At 34.9% G+C, this 19,997-nt stretch overlaps 1 protein-coding gene across 11 annotated transcripts in view; it reads left to right on the top strand.

Moving 5' to 3' along the window:
* The window catches only part of MYO9A (myosin IXA), a 347,057-nt gene that overhangs the window by 135,860 nt on the left and 191,200 nt on the right, over positions 1-19,997 (top strand). For all 11 annotated transcript variants that reach the window (XM_027572325.2, XM_027572329.1, XM_027572328.1 and 8 more), the window contains 4 exons: positions 361-487; positions 7,816-7,905; positions 13,600-13,716; positions 16,828-16,962. In XM_027572325.2, coding sequence (XP_027428126.1) covers positions 361-487; positions 7,816-7,905; positions 13,600-13,716; positions 16,828-16,962 — 469 coding nt within the window. The remainder of the gene's footprint in view (positions 1-360; positions 488-7,815; positions 7,906-13,599; positions 13,717-16,827; positions 16,963-19,997) is intronic.

The following is a 19,997-nucleotide window of genomic DNA, read 5'->3' as shown; positions in this document are numbered from 1 at the left end:
TTCTGATTAAGTAGATCTGAAATAGACAATGTAGGGAAAGGGCATTCCAGGCAGGATGAAAAGCATTTGGAAAGGTATGGACTTTGAAACACTGTACAGATTCAGGCAATAGCAAATCCTCTTCAAACAACTATGTCCAGTGTTACAGTACTGAAAGTAAGGTTATGTGAAGCAGTTTGCATAGTGTCTGACATAGTACACATAAATTTTAGTTGTTAGTTATTATTCCCATATTTTTTATTCTTATGAAGACTGAATACATCATTTGTACTGTTTTATTTGCTTGGTTAGAATTTTGCAGTGAAATAAGTTTGGAGACTGCACATAAGCAAGCTATAATTTATGGTTTTATTTTCACAGGATTTTCTCTCTTCTCTCAGCAATACTACATTTGGGTAATATCTGTTATAAAAAGAAGACATATCGGGATGACTCCATAGATATCTGTAATCCTGAAGTTCTACCTATTGTCTCAGAATTATTAGAAGTGAGTGATTATATTTTCAGTTATTATTTCTCAAATACTGGGTAACTTCTCACTTTTAATTTTGTGTAATTATTTGGTTAGGTGTAAATGGGTTAATGCTTTTTATTAATAGTATTTCTCCAAAAGATGGAATTTTTGCTGTTGATCGTGCCAGAATCTTTGGAAGGCTTGGGTTTTCTTGCCTGCCTCCCTTTGGCCTGGATATCCATAATCCCTCAATTTGCTGGATAGGAGCAGTATTTCATTCTAGACTGTACCATATTCTAAGCCATTAATAGTTTTTCTCCTTCTGTATTTGAGATTTATTCTCTTACTAAGATTTGGTTAGATTATTTATCTGAAGATGGACTATCTGGATGAGTGGAAAGAAAAAGGTACTAACTTTTTATCTTCATGTCTAAATAAGAGCCAGAGGTCTTCATCTACCATGCTTCTTCCTATTAAGGTCTTTATCACCTCATTTTTTTCTTCCTGGAGTGATGATTTCTCATGTTTTCCCAGCTCACTTCTCATCTTGCTAGATTCATCTCGAAAGGGGCATCATTTCTTATAGGCCTTCTCCTCTCTCAGAGCAAGGAAATATATGTGTGTTTACTAACCTGTGTGTATTCACATACTATAGCTGTTTTTATATATCCATCATGTTTATCTGTTTAAAGATAAACATGAGGTCCTACTGATGTTCTTAACTAATACTTTATCTCATGTATCATTCTAGCCTTCTCTCCCTATCTATAAACTCCCATTTTAACAGTGAGGAAAGTATCTCCTACCTTCTGCTGTTCATTTACTTAATTATTCAATTTTAGTGTTCAGTTGACCCTTGAACAACGCAGGGGCTAGGGGTACCAACCCCTCTGGCAGTCAAAAATCTGTGTATAACTTTTGACTCCCCTGAAACTTAATAGCCTCCTGTTGACCAGCAGCCTTACTGATAACATAAACAGTTGATTGAAACATATTTTGTATGTTAGATGCATTATATACTGTGTTCTCACAATAAAGTAAGCTAGGAAAAGAAAATGTTAAGAAAATCATAAGGAAGAGGGGTGCCTGGGTGGCTCAGTCGTTAAGTGTCTGCCTTCGGCTCAGGTTATGATCCCAGGGTCCTGGGATCGAGCCCCGCATCAGGCTCCCTGCTCAGCGGGAAGCCTGCTTCTCCCTCTTCCACTCCCCCTGCTTGTGTTCCCTCTCTTGCTGTCTCTCTCTGTCAAATAAATAAAATCTTAAAAAAAAAATCATAAGGAAGAGAAAATACATTTACAGAACTGTATTTATTAAAAAAACCCCACAGGTAAGTGGACCTGTGTAGTTAAAACCCGTGTTGTTCAAGGATCAACTGTTCATGTATGGGAATGTACATGTATTTATGTATGTGTGCACTGCTATGGGAAATGACTTTATCAACTAGAGTATAATGTTCCTTTTGCCTTTAGTTTTTCAGACTCCATTAATTTCCAAAGTTACTTAGGTTAGCACCTTTTCCTCCCACTCCCTTCACTGAGGCGGTTTCATATATTTGTCATACAGTTAGATTCTCTTGTCATGGTCTGCAGTCTTTCCTAGAATCCCCCAATGTCTGAAATAATTTTCTAAAAGATTCGTTCTTTGTGCTGTACGGTTTATGACAAGTGAGTAATGTCATGTTCCTCCATTACAGTATCATATAGAATAGTTTCAGTCCTAAAAATCCCCCGTGCTTCACCTATTCAATCCCTGTCCTCATACCCTTGGCAACCACTGATCTTTTACTACCTCTGTAGATTTGCCTTTTTCAGAATGTAGCGTAATTGAAATTATATAGTATACAACCTTTTTTCAGACTGACTTGTTTCATTTAGCGACATGCATTTGAGATTCATTCATGTCTTTTTGTGGCTTGATAGCTCATTTCTCTTTATTGCTGGGTAATATGCCATTGTATGGATGTACCATAGTTTTATTCATTCACCTATTGACAGACATCTTGGTTGCTTCCATTTTTTTTGCAGTTATGAGTAGCTTACCTTTTTTCTGTTAAAATATTACTCATCTTTCAAATCTTGGTTCATTTGCCACTTCAGTAGGGTTTAACCTTATTAAATGATCTAAACTGACTCCATTAGGTAGAACATTTGCATCTGCTTAGTGTAATTTAATTTTGATTTTGTAGCTGAAATTTAATTGTTTACTAGTTTGTGTCCATTATAAGGCAGCAATGCTCTTTGAGAGCAATAGATGCCTCTTTCTTATATATCTAACCTTACAGTGCTTATTATTTTGCACATGCCTGGGTGTTGTTTATTAACTTTAATGAAATGAGTTAGTCTGGCAGACGGGGCAGGAGAAGGGGATACATTAAATTGAAACTAGACTCACTCATTGGAAAGAAGTTCTACCAGGAGGTGGATGGAATGTGGTATCTAAAGGTGGTAATTTTCAAGGTCATGAGGATCAGGGAACAGATGGTATTTCAGTCAGACATTTTAGGTGATATTTTAGTCAACAGAAACACTTGGTATTGTGGTAATAATAGTGCATTGTAGCTAGTGGTTTTATTTATAAGTTCAGGCATTCAGCAAATTCCAAGGATTCTGGTCCTAGTACAGTATTGTTTCTTTGGTTAGAGACTGGTAAGAGCAATTCAGGTAATTCTAAAAGGAACCAAGTATTGGTGAAAAAGGAGAAATCTTGTTCTGAGAATTGGGCTTACCAGTGTCAAAGTTAGACCAACTGCAAATGTGATTGGTTACCAAATCTCACTTTTGAACCCAAGCTTCTTAACTTCCTTTTTTTTTTTTAATTTTGAACATTTTATTTATTTGAGAGAGAGAGACAGAGACAGAACATGTGAGTGGGGGGTGGGCAAAGGGAGAGAGAGAATCCCAAGCAGACTCCCTGCTGAGCAAGGAGCCCGTTGTAGGGCTCGATCCCACTAACCCTGAGATCATGACCTGAGCTGAAATCAAGAGTCGGATGCTTAACTGACTGAGCCAGCCAGGGACCCTTAACTTCCTTCTTGTTTGTTTAGTCTGGACTGGTTCTAGGAATGGAGGTTTGGTAATAAGTAGGAAGAAGTTATCTTCAAAGTTGAGGAGCTAGACAAGTACTGACAGGACCTATCGAATAGTATCCTGCTTGTATTTAGTTCTTAGAAATTATTTTTTAAAATGATTCCTAAACAAACAGGGTTTTGGGGGGGATGGGGTAACTGGGTGAAGGACATTAAGGAGGGCATGTGATGTAATGAGCACTGGGTGTTATATAAGATTGATGAATCACTGACCTCTACCTATGAAACTAATAATACATTTTTATATTAATTAATTGATTTTAAATAAAAAAATAAAATGGTTTCCTGTAATTGGTTAAAATTGATAATAATAATTGCAACCTTAAGGCTTTTGTTGAGGTAGAATTCAAAGATAGGAGCAATAACTGGTTTAATTAAAATGTAAAGTCTTTATTATTTTTTTAAGATTTTATTTATTTGACAGAGAGAGAGAGAGTGACAGCAGGAACACAAGCAGGGGGAGTGGGAGAGGGAGAAGCAGGCTTCCCGCAGAGCAGGGAGCCCAATGTGGGGCTCGATCCCAGGACTCTGGGATCATGACCTGAGCCGAAGGCAGATGCTTAATGACTGAGCCACCCTGGCGCCCCAAAATGTAAAGTCTTTAGTTAAGATTTAATTTAATTCCTCTCCTTCTTAAAGTGATTCAGTTCAATGATAATTATAGATTTAGTTTTTAAGAACAAATGTTTCTGAAATAATTTTATTTTATTTTTTCAATTATTTTTATAATTTTGTAGTTACCTCAGGCATTAGTGAATATTTTGAGTATTCTGTTCATTGAATTCTATTTGAGATATATACTTGTGAAATTATTGAAAGATGAACAAGCTCCAGTAGACTAATTGTGGGTAATTGTGGAACATATTTTTGTTGCATATTTTGGAGCATATTAGAACCATCATCATTATCAAAAACTGTTCAGTTTTTAGCAGATTTATGTATTTTGAATATATTTTAACATCTGTTGAAACAATATAAAGAATGGGTTTTTAACACATATCAGTTTCTCAATTAGGTGAATATGAGAAACATTGTAGACTTGGATGTTGAATCATTCTAAGTTATTTTGTGTTAATAAAATTTATTTTTTTAATTTTAAAAGTCACATATACAACTAAGGACATTTGGGAAATTATAGAGGTAGTTGATTAAAATATGAATTCACTAATATTTTCTTCAGGATGTTTATCAAAGATAAGCAAGATTAGTGTGTTTTGTATGTAGATCTTTGTATGATCATCATTAGGTTTTAGTGCCAGCATTAAGCCAACTCAAAATGAGTTGGGTAGTTTTTTATCTTTTCAAAACTTTTTCTGCGTTTAAGAGAAGAATCATTAGCAAAGAAAAATATGTTCCTTAAAGATTTGAGAGATATCAATCCTATGTTCAACTGTATTTGATGTCCTTCCAGTTTGTTTTGTATTAACTAGTTTTTTAGGATTTTCAAGTCTGGCTTGAGTTCATTTTTTTTTAAAGATTTCATTAATTTATTTAACACAGAGAGAATGACAGCAAGAGAGGGAACGCAAACAGGGGGAGTGGGAGAGGGAGAAGCAGGCTTCCCGCTGAGCAGGGAGCCCGATGGCAGGGCTCGTTCAGGACCTGAGCCGAAGGCAGACGCTTAAGGACTGAGCCACCTAGGCGCCCCTTGAGTTCATTTTGATGATTTTTCTTTATCCAGGAAATCATGTGTTGATTAAATGTTCAAAATTTATTATTTGGCATTCTTTGTAAATATTCTGTTAATGTTTAAAACCTTTTTCTTATGGTGTTAGCTTTCTGTTTGTATTTAATTTTTTTGATTTGGTGAGAGTCGTTTTTCATTTCTTATTTTCAAGTAAGTGGCCTTTAGATTTATCATTTCTACCAATTTACTTAATATGTTTTAATTTGTTTTAACATATTTTCTTCATTTTTCTCTTTGTTAAATTATGAATTGTTCTCAGGGCACAATATATATAGAAAACAATATAATAAACACCTGTGTACTCACAACCCCACTCATGTAATAAAATATTGCATATAATTGTAGCCCACTTTTTACTCTGCTATACCAGAAGTAAACACTGTTATGAGTTTGGTGTTTATCATTCTCATTCTTGTTTTTCTATTTTCAGAATAGGTAGATGTTTACGTAAGAATATATAGGTTTCTATATAATTTCATATTTTATATAAATGTTTTACTGTATCATTCTAAAACTTGAATTTTTCATTCCATACTATGTTTTTGAGATTTTTCAATACTGATTTAAACATTCTACATGATTCTTCTTAGTTGCTTTATAAAATTTCATTATATGAATAAAACATTTTTTTTAGTGAGGATTTGCGGTCATTTGTAATTTCTCATTTATTGGTAGTACTATGATAGACATTTTTTGTACATGTCTCTTTGCTGACATGTGTGAGAATTATTCTAGAGTATAAATAGTTTACTGATATTGACAGATTACTGTGTATAGTGGTTGTACCAGTTTATACAAGTGTATGGAAGTGATTTTTTCTCCACATTGTTGCCAGCTTATATTTGTTTGTTCCTTTAAAAAAATTTCTTGAGTCTACTGCATAGATATTTTATTTTTTAAAGATTTCATTTATTTGACGGAGAGAGGGGGGAGAGAGAGAGAGGGAGAGAGGGAGCACACAAGCAGGGGGAGTGGAAGAGGGAGAAGCAGGCTCCCCACTGAGCAAGGAGCCCGATGCAGGGCTCCGATCCTAGGACCCTGGGATCATGACCCAAGCCGAAGGCAGTTGCTTAACCAACTGAGCCACCCAGGCACCCCAGATCATTTATTTTTAAATATTCACTTTTAATAATAATTGCTTAATCTCACAATATAATAGTGGTTTTTATCACTTAAGTTTTTTATTAGTTTTATTAGTTTTGTCATATTTGTGTAATCTGGTATTTTTGTTTTTCAAAATATTTTAAATATATGTGAAAGCTTGAGGTCTTATATTTAAACTTTGGCTATTTATTTTTAGTTTTACTGAAGTTGAAATTTTTTCCAATTTGTTTTGAATTTGAAGATTGAGCAGTGAATGCTCCAGAAGAAGGTATATTTCCTTTATGGTATCATATTTTAAAAAATGATTGATCTGTCATGAATTGCTGGTGGCAAGGTAATGCTTCACTCTGTTGTTTCGTAACTCAATTTCTCCTTATAATTGAATCTTTTTTGCTTGATATACTTCGTATATTATCTACTTAAAATTTTATGAGTGTTATGTCTTTATTTGTATGGATGCTTTTATAAAATGCCCTTGTTTTACCATTTCATGCCCCTCAGCGTGGCAAAAGTCAGTAGTCTGATAATACCAAGTATAGTCAAGGTTTGAAGAAATAGGAATGCTCAGGGCTGATGAGAGAGCAAATTGGTGAGAACTATGTACAGTAGTTTGGCAATATCCTTTAAAGATGAAAATGTGTATGCTATAACCTAGTAATTCCACTTTTAGATTTGTACTTGAGAGAAATTCTTGAACTCATATGTAAGAATATTCAGTTTACTTCCTAATAGTGTAAATGCCTACACATAGGATTACACACTGCAGTAATTTATATACTGGGAAGCTATATAGTAGTTAAAATGAATAAGCTTGATGATAAATGTAGTTAAACCTCAAAAACATATGGGCAATATGATTCCATACAGATAAGAGTTAAATACACTTGGCAGTATAATGTAGTGTTTACAAATACATCTGATAGATATATTATATATGTAGAAAAACCCAAACTGAGATAACATGTCAAATTCATGATAGTATTTACCTCTAGAGAGAATGAGAACAAAGGCAGCATCAACTTTATTTTAAAATTAACATATGCAAATAAATATAAACCATCTGAAACAAAAATTAGTACTTATTGTAATGTTCCTGGAATCCAAGAAGTATTGTCACTTTTTAGTCCTTGTCTGCTAGTTGTAGGATTATGGTTGATCTTCTTAAAATGTTTTTTGCACTATTCTATATTTTCCATATTTTGCACAAAGAAACACATTTCTCCATTATGATCAGAAAGAAAACTTTTAACTAGAAAGACCCATCTGTCTTATCCTCTCATTTTGGGGGCGGGGTGGGAAGTAGGGTGAGTGGAACATTTAACTTTCACCTTGGCCAATATTTAAATGGCTAAGTGTACTGTCTTTGTTTTTTTCTGTTATATATTTGCTAATCTCATTAAACATTTTTTTCTTTATTTGGATTTTCAATAAATCATTCAGCTCGTCATAAATCTTATACACTGAATTTACTTTTCTGTTGTATAGGTTAAAGAAGAAATGCTATTTGAAGCGTTAGTTACAAGGAAGACTGTGACAGTGGGAGAAAAGCTTATTTTGCCATACAAGCTGGCAGAGGTATGAATAGATTTTCTTGAGATCAAAGTACTCTGAACAGTTTTAGAAGTTTGAATTTCTGTTCTTTCTTTTAACAGAATGAAAATAACATCAAAAAGAGTGTTGATTGAAATATTTTCTGGACCCTTGAAATTCAGCTGTGAACTTTCCATCAACTTGAAAATCGAATGTGATTTTAAGCAATAGGCATACATTTTTCTTCTGAGATCTTAATCTGTTCACCATTCTTAAGTTTTATATTATTAATATGGGGTGAACAGGTAGTAGATGGATTTACAAATGAGCAGTGTTTGATCCAGTTGATAATTTCTTCTTCGGCAGTTTCTTATCTTCCAGAATGTCATACTCTTCTGGTTCACTTTCTCATTGTTGGCCACTCATTTGTAATTCTTTTTGTTCGCTCTTTCTTTTTCACCTGACATAGTCTTTGTCTTTTCTTCTCTATATTCCTTATCTAGATTATCTCACATAGTCCCATTGCTTTAAGTATGATCTGTATACTGAGGCTTCCAGATGAGATTTTTATTGCAGCATTGCAATTATTATTATTAGAATATGCCACTCAAGTGTATATGAATGGGAAAATTATTGAAAAGCCTACTGTTCTGTAGTGTAATGACAGTGATGATAAATCAAACTATGACAGTTACTATAAAAATAGGACAGGAATGTGAGATTAGAAGACAGAGGTGGGGAAATAGTGATAGAACTGTAGAGAATGCTTTTTAGGCTGACACTGATCCATTTTTCCTATTTTTGGGGTTCTTCCTAACTGCCATCAAGTCTGCATTTCTTCATTATGTCATGTGTCTTATGTCATAATCTCCAAATTTAAGAACTCCTTTCTAAACAACAGAAAAAGCCAAACCTTTTTAAAAGTTTTAAAAGTTTCAGAACTTTTATATTTTCTTTTACAACTTTTTTCAATATAAAATATTTCCCGGGGCACCTGGATGGCTTAGTTGGTTAAGTGTCCGACTCTTTGGTTTCGGCTCAGGTCATGATCTCAGAGTTGTGAGATCAAGCCCTTGTGAGGCTCTGTGCTGGGCAGCGTGCAGCCTGCTTGAGATTCGCTCCCTTTGCCCCTCTCCTCTCTCACTCTCTCTTAAAAAGAATTTCCTTATGTTTATTTATATTTTTTTATTTTATTTTATTTTTTTATTTATTTGAGAGAGAGAGAGAGAGCACAAGACGGGGTAGGGTCAGAGGGAGGAGCAGACTCCCTGCTGAGCAGGAAGCCCGATGTGGGACTCGATCCCAGGACTCTGGAATCATGACCTGAACCGAAGGCAGTCGCTTAACCAACTGAGCCACCCAGACGCCCTATTTATATTTTTAACTTTAAATTCAACTTTCTGAGATGATTTTTGTAGATCCTGATTTATTTTTGTTTATATCTGTTTGGTGTATTTATTTATTTATGTAGTAAATATTTGAAAATCTGTTTTGTGTCCAGAAATGTACTAGGCATTGGGGTAAAATAAGGAGCAGCCCTTAGGGATTTTAATATTTTATCTGACGAGCAATGGAAGAGCCTTAAAATGTTTTAAGCAAAAAAAGTGTCTTACATTTTTTTTTTTAAAGGATCACTTTCACAACAATGTACAAGAATCAATTAGAGGAGAGTGTATTGGTTTTCTATAATTGTGTAACAAACATAGTGACTTAATATTTTCTGACACTTTCCATGGATCAGTCTGGGCACAGGTTTGTTGGGTCCTCTGATCAGGGTTTCACCAGGCTGAAGTCAAGATGTCTGAAAAGGCTGTGATCTCACCTGAGACTCAGCATCCTCTTCCTGGTTCACAGGTTGTTGATAGGATTCAGTTGTTTGCAGTTATAGGGTTGAGAGCCCTAATTTCTTTCTTTTTTTAATTTTATTTTAGTATGTTATGTTAATCACCATACATTATATCATTAGTTTTTGATGTAGTGTTCCATGATTCATTGTTTGCATATAACACCCAGTGCTCCATTCAATACATGCCCTCTTTAATACCCATCACCAGGCTAACCCATCTCCCAACTCCTCCCTTCCAGAACCCTCAGTTTGTTTCTCAAGTCCATAGTCTCTCATGGTTCGTCTCCCCCTCCAGTTTCCCCCCCCTCCATTTTTCCCTTCCTACTATCTCCTCTCTCTCTCTCTTTTTTTTTTTAAACATATAATGTATTATTTGTTTCAGAGGTACAGGTCTGTGATTCATCAGTCTTACACAATTCACAGTGCTCACTATAGCACATACCCTCCCCAATGTCTGTCACCCAGCCACCCCATCCCTCCCACCCTCACCACTCCAGCAACCCTCAGTTTGTTTCCTGAGATTAAGAATTCCTCATATCAGTGAGATCATATGATACTTGTTTTTCTCTGATTGACTTATTTCACTTAGCATAATAGCTTCTAGTTCCATCCATGTCATTACAAATGGCAAGATTTCTTTTTTTGATGGCTGCATAATATTCCATTGTGTTTATATACACCACATCTTCTTTATCCATTCATCTGTCAATGGACATCTTGTCTCTTTCCACAGTTTGGCTATTGTGGACATTGCTGCTATAAGCATCGGGGTGCATGTATTCCTTCGGATCCCTACATTTGTATCTTTGGGGTAAATACCCAGTAATGCAATTGCTCGGTCGTACGGTAACTATTTTCAACTTTTTGAGGAACCTCCATACTGTTTTCCAGAGTGGCTGCGCCAGCTTGCGTTCCCACCAACAGTGTAGGAGGGTTCCCCTTTCTCCACATCCCTGCCAACACCTGTTTCCTGACTTGTTAATTTTAGCCATTCTGACTGGTGTGAGGTGGTATCTCATTGAGGTTTTGATTTGGATTTCCCTGATGCCGAGCGATGTTGAGCACTTTTTCATGTGTCTGTCGGCCATTTGGATGTCTTCTTTGGAAAAATTTCTGTTCATGTCTTCTGCCCATTTCTTGATTGGATCATTTGTTCTTTGGGTGTTGAGTTTGATAAGTTCTTTATAGATTTTGGATACTAGCCCTTTATCTGATATGTCATTTGCAAATATCTTCTCCCATTCTGTCGGTTGTCTTTTGGTTTTGTTGATTGTTTCCTTTGCTGTGCGGAAGCTTTTTATCTTGTTGAAGTCCCAATAGTTCATTTTTGCCCTTGCTTCCCTTGCCTTTGGCGATATTTCTAGGAAGAAGTTGCTGCGGCTGAGGTTGAAGAGGTTGCTGCTTGTGTTCTCCTCTAGGATTTTGATGGACTCCTGTCTCACATTTAGGTCTTTCATCCATTTGGAGTCTATTTTTGTGTGTGGTGTAAGGAAATGGTCCAGTTTCATTCTTCTGCATGTGGCTGTCCAATTTTCCCAACACCATTTGTTGAAGAGACTGTCTTTTTTCCGTTGGACATTCTTTCCTGCTTTGTTGAAGATTGGTTGACCATAGAGTTGAGGGTCCATTTCTGGAGAGTACTAATTTCTTGTTAGCTGTCAGGGGCCATGCTCAGCAGAGTCTGCTTGTGGTCCTGTACACAACATAGCAGTTTGTTTCTTTAGAGACCAGCAGGGGACTCTCTAATGGAAAGGGTCAGTGTCTTTTAAGAGATTTCTCTGATTAAGTCAGCTCTACCCAGTATAATCTTCCTTTGGTTAATTAAAAAAATCAGCTGATTTTGGGCCATAATTATATCTTTAAAATCCTTTGTCATATAATATAAGATGGTTACTGGAGTGAAATTCATCATATTTACAGTACTGCCCACACTTAACAGGAGGGGGTTATACAGAACATGTATACAAGGGAATGGGAATCTTGGTGACCATCTTAGGGTTCTAACATAGAGGGCAAGAGTGAATTTGGAGGCTGTAGTAGTACTCCTGAAGAGAAAGAGGTTGGCTGCTTTGTCTAGAATAGTGACATATTGATAGGGAGAAATGGGTATGAAAGAAATTTAGATGATAAAATCAACAGGATCTGGCAATGATTTGCTTACTGGGAAGCAAGGAGAAAGAAGGAAATATTAAGGATAAATCCTAATTTTCCGGCTCACACAACTGAAAGAGTATTAGTACCATTCATTGAGATAGGAAACAATGAGATCTTGTTTGGGTGGGAAAATGTTAATTGGTATTTGGGTTTATTAAGATTAAGCTGTGATAGGACCGCATTTCAGAGAAGAGAGGCCAAAAGTATAATATTGGATGTTATGGAGTAAATACGTATTATATTGGTATATTTTGTATATCTGGATTCTGTCTGACTGGTTTAAACCATAGTAGGTGGGTTATAGTTTTTAATTTAATGTGAAGATCTGTCTTTTCACTAAAAAAATTCAACCCATTTGTATTTTTTATGGTACTATGTTTTCTTTCTCTGTGGTGTTTTTTTTTTTTTGTTTTGTTTTTTGTCTATGCTTGTGTATTTAGTTTTAAAATCTTTTACTTTTGCTGAACTAGATCAGATTGTATTCATTCTTCCCTCTGGAGAAAAATAGATGGTTATTCTCTCTATGTGTTCTATTATTGATTTTTTTGAATTTTAAAGATACTTGTTGATAACCTGCCTAAGTATAGAATTCTAGGGTCACATTCCTTTTTCTCTCAGAACTTGAACATTTTCCAATTGTTTTCAAGTTTCTGGTGTTGAAGATAGAGAATTTGATAGCATCTTCTCTTTCCTGTGCAGGTAATGGTTTAGGTAGTTAATTTTTGGTCTAGAAACTTGAAGCTTTCGTTTTTTTATTCACTGAAATTCAGAAATTAATTCATCATTCATGTGGTAAATTGTAGTATTATCTACATTTTACAAATGTATAAGCTGTAGCTTAAGAGTTAAAGTATCTTGGGCCAAGGTTACATCCCTAGAATAAGTAGAGGAACTGGGATTGGAAGACAGCCTAGCTCTTAATCATTATTCTCTATTTCCTCTAAACTGTAGGACAGATACATAAGTATGTACCTGAATATAAGGCTTAAGTAGTTAGGACTTATATTCTCTAAGTGCTAGGACTCAATTCTCTAAAATATGTTCCCCTCCTTTTTTAGGTTGTAGTACTTTCTAAATGTTGATTGTTTTTTTAACTAATAGATTTTATTTTTTAGAACAATTTCAGATTTACAGAAATTTTGAGCAGTTAGTACAGAGAGTTTCCATAAACTGGGAAAAGCTTGAAGTGAGGGGGAAAAAAGAAATTTTAATGAAAGAATTATTACTCTATCTGGGGATGGAGAAATCCTTGAGGTTACGGTGGATGACAAGTTGAAGACAACCAGGAATGTAATTGTGGTGGTATTATTATTTTTTAAGAGTCTAACTAGGATTCCACAGATAACTGATGCCTGTTTGCCAACAGATTTATTCCTCTGCCTGGAATAGTCTTCCCCACTTTTGCTGGCAAGTTTGATTTGTTTGTAAACCTCCTATTACACCTTCTTTACTAGGTAAAATGTACACCCCAGTTTTCAGTCAAAGTGTTTTGAACTAAGTGACCTACATTTTGTTTTTCTTACCTTTTAGCCTAGATTAGAGTTGAGACTAGATTAATGAGTATGGTTATATGGAAAGCTTCAGTTATAGGCTATTTAAATTGAGAGAAAATTAAATTTCTAACTCAGGATAGTAAGCTTTCTTTATTAGTTGAGCGCAAAATACACTTTGTTACAGTATCTTAGATTATTGCCATTTTCATTTGTTCTCCAACCCTTTTCTTTTTTTTTTTTTTTCAGGCTGTGACAGTGAGGAACTCCATGGCTAAGTCTTTATATAGTGCCCTGTTTGACTGGATAGTTTTTCGGATTAATCATGCACTTCTGAATAGTAAAGATTTGGAGCAAAATACAAAGGTACACATACATTGGATTATTATGTATTTTTCCTGGAAAATTGTTTTATTAAGATAATTGAAATTTAAAAACACAGAATTATGTAGAGTAATAAATAAGAATCACTGTTTGTCTGTATTCTGTGCTGTTTCCCTCCTTATGTATGTATGTTTTTATTACCCTGATATTTAGGGAAACTTGTTCTATGTGTCTTTCCAGACCTTTTTCTTATGTACATTTCTATGGATGTACATATACAGAGTTGCTTTTAAGCTTAAGAATAGAATTATGTTATCTGTATTGTTTCTAACTTGTATTTTTTATTTTACCTGATAGGTCTTGAAATAGATTTGGACCTCATTATTTTTAATAACTTTGTAATATTATATAGTATGCCTGTATACCATAAATTTCCCCTTAAAAATATACTGCTTTTGTTTTATTGTTATAAATGATGATGTAACAAATATTCTTTGTGTACATTTCTTTAGGATAAAATCCTCAAAATGAATTGCTGGATTTAAGAATATATACATTTTAGAATTTTGTTAGCTACTGCTAAATTGCTAAAGTGCTCAGAAAAGACTGCACTTCCACTGGTAGTGTATGAAAATGCCTATTTCCCTACACCTTTACTCACATTGGATATTATCAGTCTTTTCATCTACTAATCTGATTAGGACTATCCCAATTTATTGTCCGTTTTTTCAATGATAGATGAGAGTCGAGTATCTTCTCATGGTTTTTCATCATTTCATTATATATTCTGCTATTTTTATGTTGTTCATTTTGTTTTTTGGTTACTTCTTTCTTGGAGTCATTGTGGATATTGCAGAGATTCATAGTTTGATATATATTGCATATATTTTCTCTTAACTTTTAAGTTTTGTGTATGTTGTGTTTTAGGGCCTGTATGTTTTAAATTTTTGTGCAGTTAATTCTGCCATTCTTTTCCTTTATTTTCCTGGGTTTTATTTATTTATTTTTCTTATGTAGGAAGGCCTCTTTCAGCCTAAGATTATAAAAATATTCTCATACTTTTAGACTTTAATTTTTTTTATATTCAGTTTTTTTTCCATTGGAATTTATTTAAGATTTTATTTTTAAGTAATCTCTACACTCAATATGGGGCTCGAATTCACAACCCTGAAATCGAGTCACATGCTCCACTGATTGAGCCAACCAGGATCCTCTGGAATTTATTTTTTAATATGGCAGATTTTAGTATTTAAATCATTTCAAATCCATTTTTATTTCCCAGCAACTTTCTGTGAAGTAGTCTGCATCTTTAGGGTGATTAAAATATGTCATCTTTATTACTTAATCCTCCCATCTTAAATGTAAAATGGTTCTAACATTAATTTTTCGTTGTTTGAGTAAGCCTACAGTTAGAAAATTGTAATAGGAATCTTATTTACCAAAGTGACTTATTTTTGAAGGTCATTACTTTTAGTGTTTTTCATAAGGGTTTAGAATTAACAGAATCAATCAAAAAATACTCTTTATTTTTAAAGATTTATTTGAGAGAGAGAAAGAGTGTGAGTGCAGGCAGGGGGAGGGGCAGAGGGGAGAGAGAGAGAATCTCAAGCCGACTCGCTGCTGAGTGCAAAGCCCCCACGTGGGGCTTGATCCCATTACCCATGAGATCGTGACCTGAACAGAAATCACTTGAGTCAGAGGCTTAACTGACTGAGCCACCCAGGTCCCTCAAAGAAAATACTCTTAATGGAGACTTTAAAAAATCTCTTACTGTTGGGACACCTGAGTGGCTCAGTCAGTTGGGCGGCCGACTCTTGGTTTCAGCTTGGGTCATAGTCTTAGGGTCCTGGGATTGATCCCCACGTCAGGCTCCACAGTCCATAGTCCCTCTGCTTGAGGATTCTCTCTCCCCCTCTTCCTCTGCCCCTCTCCCTGCTCATGCTCTCCCTCTCTCTCTCTGAAATAAATAAATAAATCTTAAAAAAAAAAATCTCTTAGTATTTATTACTCATTACATTAGTTTACCCATTATCTCTCAGTACTAGTGGAGAAAGATTTTTTTCATTTAACCAAAATTATCATGTAATTGTATTTTAAGAATGAGGTGAGGTGGTGAGAAGAATGCTGGTTTGGGGGTATTAGAGCTGAACCCTTGTTATCTATAGTAAGAAGTTAGAATATAGTATGTAGAAGCAAAATAATCAAGACATAGAAGAATAAGTATTTGTATACTATACTGTACTATTTTATACCAGATAGATAAAATTTTGACTGTTGACTTTAGGGAGCAGAAATTGATAATGAAAAAGGGATTATTGTTTTTTATTATAATTTTTTAGAACTATTTAACATCGTAAACTTTGTACAGTTTTTTTTAATAAAAATTAAAAAAATTGGGGGCACCTGGGTGGCTCAGTCATTTGAGCATCTGTATCTGACTCTCGGTTTTAGCTCAGGTCATGATCTCATGGCTTGTGGGATAGAGCCCTTTCTTTGTCAGGCTCCACACTCAGCAGGAAGTCTGCTTGAGGATTCTTCCCTCTGCCCCTCCTCGCACTCTCTCTTTCTCTAAAATAAATAAATGAATCTTTAAAAAGATTGTTTTAAAAATTGAAGAAACCACAGATTCCGATATCCAGTTTCATCCTTAGCTTGTACAAGGCTGATTAAACATACTAATTAGGTTGGTTTGCAATGCAGAATTCTGTTGGGTTATAAAAGTGAAAATAGGAAAACTTGCATGGTGTTCTTTGCCTAACCTGGGATAGCCAGGAAAAATCTAGCTTTAGGTTATTTTTTACTTCCCCATAGGTGATTCTTTCTATTTCCTTGTCTCTTGGAATTCAGGGATTTCTGTGATTGAGATAACAGGTCACTAACCCTGCTTCGAACATTTTTGTAAACAGTGTATTACATGTGTTAAAATTTTGGATGTATTTTTATAATTGGGATAAAAAGAAAAAGATGAAAATAAAACTAAAATTGTTTTTATTTAGTGGAATATTTTGGTTGAATACTGGCTCTCCAAAATTTCCTGTCCACTGCTGTAGAAGAACTCTGAGCATTTTGTTAACCTGTAATTGTGTATATTATTCATGAAATAAATTTGAGGATCATTTTTTTAACCATCATAATTTTTTTTCTGTTTTACAGACTTTGTCCATTGGTGTTCTTGATATTTTTGGGTTTGAAGATTATGAAAATAACAGCTTTGAACAGTTCTGTATTAATTTTGCTAATGAACGTTTACAGCACTACTTCAATCAGCATATTTTTAAATTGGAGCAAGTGAGTACTTAAATGCATATACATGTTCCCCCCTCTCATTGTCTCACCCACTTATCTTCACACACATACTCACATATATAAATTTTTGAGTTGTAGTTAGAAGCATTTTAAATCTAATACTTCCATGCAGATATTATAGTCTTCATGTCATTGTTAGCAAATGAAAAATCAGAGCATAGTTTTTGAGCCATATGATACAGGGTTTCCTTTTTTCTTTTTTTAAATAGACCTCAAGTAGATTAAAAAATATGTGCTTGCTTGAGTACACCTTTGAGTGAAAAGATGCATGAGTTTGGTTTGGGTTTCTGTTGGTGATTTTTAATTGCTGCCCTGTGCTTGGTCACTGTGTGTAATGCTAAATATGCTTGTTTGATTGCTTTGGTCTCTTCGTTTCAATCACGTTGATTGCTTTGGTGTCTTCTTTATCTGTGGGGTAGAGGAGTTTATTAATAGAATCTTGAATCAATGTGGAGCACAGATATAGGGAAATAGGACAGTGTGGAGAGACCAAAATGGGTAACTAGGTATTTCTTGGGAGAAGCTCAGATTGATTTAGAGTCGAAAGAGTGAGCCATCAGTTTCCCTGAGAATGCTTATGGTAAATGCAGGGTCATAGAAAATATGGGCTCTTTCTCCAAGCTAAGTTTCAAGTTAGTAACAAGTTGAGATCGTAGCCCACCATTTCAGTTTGTATAGGCGGATATAAACAGGAGCAGGATTCACATTTATCTCAAGAGAAATGGTGAAGAAGTGAAATGAACAGGAGGACCACAACAGGTCTACAAAACAAAACAAAAAAAGATCTTTCTTATCACTGGGGCTTGTTGCCCTCTGTCCTAGCTTAAGCACATCTGTCTTGCTTAAGGGGTTCTGAGGACTGATTAACAGTAGCACAAGCAGCACTAGTTTTGGCCATCTTGATGATGCTTAAAATTTTTAACACATAACCTTTTAGCTAGACTCTGATGGAGCTATTAAAAGGTAGTGCAGTATTATTTGTTATACTATTAGCTCACATTTATGTGGTACTTCCTATTTATCAGGCAGGTGCTATTTTTATTCTAGTTTTACAGATGGTAACTAAAGCCAATATTCAAGCCTTAACACTCTGCTTCCATAATTCTTGTTTTAGCCAAAAAGCTGGGCTGGGATTGGTCTACTTGACTCATTCCAGTGTTCTTTTAGCTAGATCATGCTAAACTAGTATTTTTTATCTCTTGCAAATGGATATATATGCTGGAGGGGTGGAGAAATGCATTTTGTTGACTGTGTGCTGTGTTTTACTAAGTGACATGTCAGTTGCTCTCTGGATCATTAGAAGAGTAAGTAAATTGCTTTTGAAGAGAAAAGGTATTATCTGACTATTACTGAAATTATTTTTACCTTTTCTAGAAGTGTAGATTAGACATTGAGGAGCCATAAGAAATACTTTGCCTAAAAACACGTATTAAAAAAAAAAACCTTACAGTTTACGGAAAATGTGTTTGGAACTTTTTGGGGGTGGGTGATCTTTATTTATTTGCTACCTGAATATCATAATTTTGGGCAGTGTGGTGGAATTATGGATCAGAAGACTTAGAGTCTAAGATACATCTTGTTTTTCCTTTCAAGTTTCAGTATTCTCTTCTGTAATTTAATGTGGCAGGTATGCTTTTGCTATAATTTATAGAAGGTTTGGAGACCTTACACCTCTTTGCCATCTCATCTATTTTATTCTTCCTTTCTCTCCCTTACCATGTTTTTTCACTTAAAATGGATTTGCTGGGAATAGGATTTAAGGCAGTTTAAATATTAACTGTTTTATTTATTTGTCTATCTCTGGTACTTGAGATGGGTGTTTGTTAAATTCAACTGAATACAAAATCGGTTAAGTAGATAAAACTTTTTTGAAAAAGAAGATAGAAATAAAAAGTTATCAGATATGCTTTGGGAGGAAACATCTTGAAAATTTTGAATACTAAAGTAAATTTTGTCCAAAAATGTCCCATCCTGTCCCACAGGATGGGAGAGAGGTGTAATAATTGCCCTGCAGGAAGATGAGTGCCAAAATCGAATAGAAGGTTAAAGTAGTGATATAAAGGATGAAGTTGATTAGAACTTCCTAAAAGTCTACTAAGATTTCCCAGGGGTGATTCTGGAATATAGTTTTGAATAGAAGATTGAGTTTACCAGATTGTCAGTGGGGAGAAGATATTTTAAACAAAGGTAACATCTTTAAAATTGTGAGGCATAAAACAGCATGACACTTTTGAGGAACTGAAAATAGTATAGCTAAAATACATGATATAAGAATGCAGACAGGGAGGGAGATAAGTTTATGAAATATCCTCGGGTCATATAGTTGTGGGCTTTATATGTCATGTAAAGGAGATTAGAATTTTTCTTTTAGAAAATGAGGAGCAATTTGAAGTATATTTAGCAGAGGATTTGAACTGTGGAAGATGGACTGAAGAGAGGGTAAAATACCTGGAGGGAAGGACATAATCCACAAGCCAGTTGAAGTAGTGTGAGTGTGTGATTATGAGTCCTGAATTAAGGTATATGTAAAGATAATGTGGAATAAGAGACAGACCAGAAGAAGTTTCTGTGATTTGAAAATATATTTAATGTTGTCATTTATAATACTGCGCTCTTATTTCCTTTACTTGCTCAGAATTATCCTTCAAGGCATTGGCTCATCACTAAATTGAATAACAGTTGTGTGTCACACACTGTGCTAGGCATTGAAGACAGAAAATTTGGAGTGCAGGAATCTTATCTGAGGCATTTATAATCTAGTGAGGTTTTTGTGTTTGTTTCTGTCACTTCTGGGGATGTCAGACTAGGAAATCTGACCAAATTGCCTTGCAGAACACCTAAAAAGAATGAACAAGATATATTTGAAGGCATTGGGGGTACATCTAAATAAGTGAAGTTCTACAGGGCTTATATCTGCAAGAAGGAAACCCAGGGAGATGAGCCCAGCATTTTTGGACTGCTTTGTTGCTAAAGACATTTCTTTATTCTGGTAGAGAGGTGCTGATTCTGAAAGAGCC

This window comes from Zalophus californianus, chromosome 6 (genome assembly GCF_009762305.2).
Source record: "Zalophus californianus isolate mZalCal1 chromosome 6, mZalCal1.pri.v2, whole genome shotgun sequence".
NCBI classification, from domain to species: domain Eukaryota; kingdom Metazoa; phylum Chordata; class Mammalia; order Carnivora; family Otariidae; genus Zalophus; species Zalophus californianus.
Note: the sequence above shows the minus strand (reverse complement) of the source record. Positions and strands in the feature narration are given on the sequence as shown.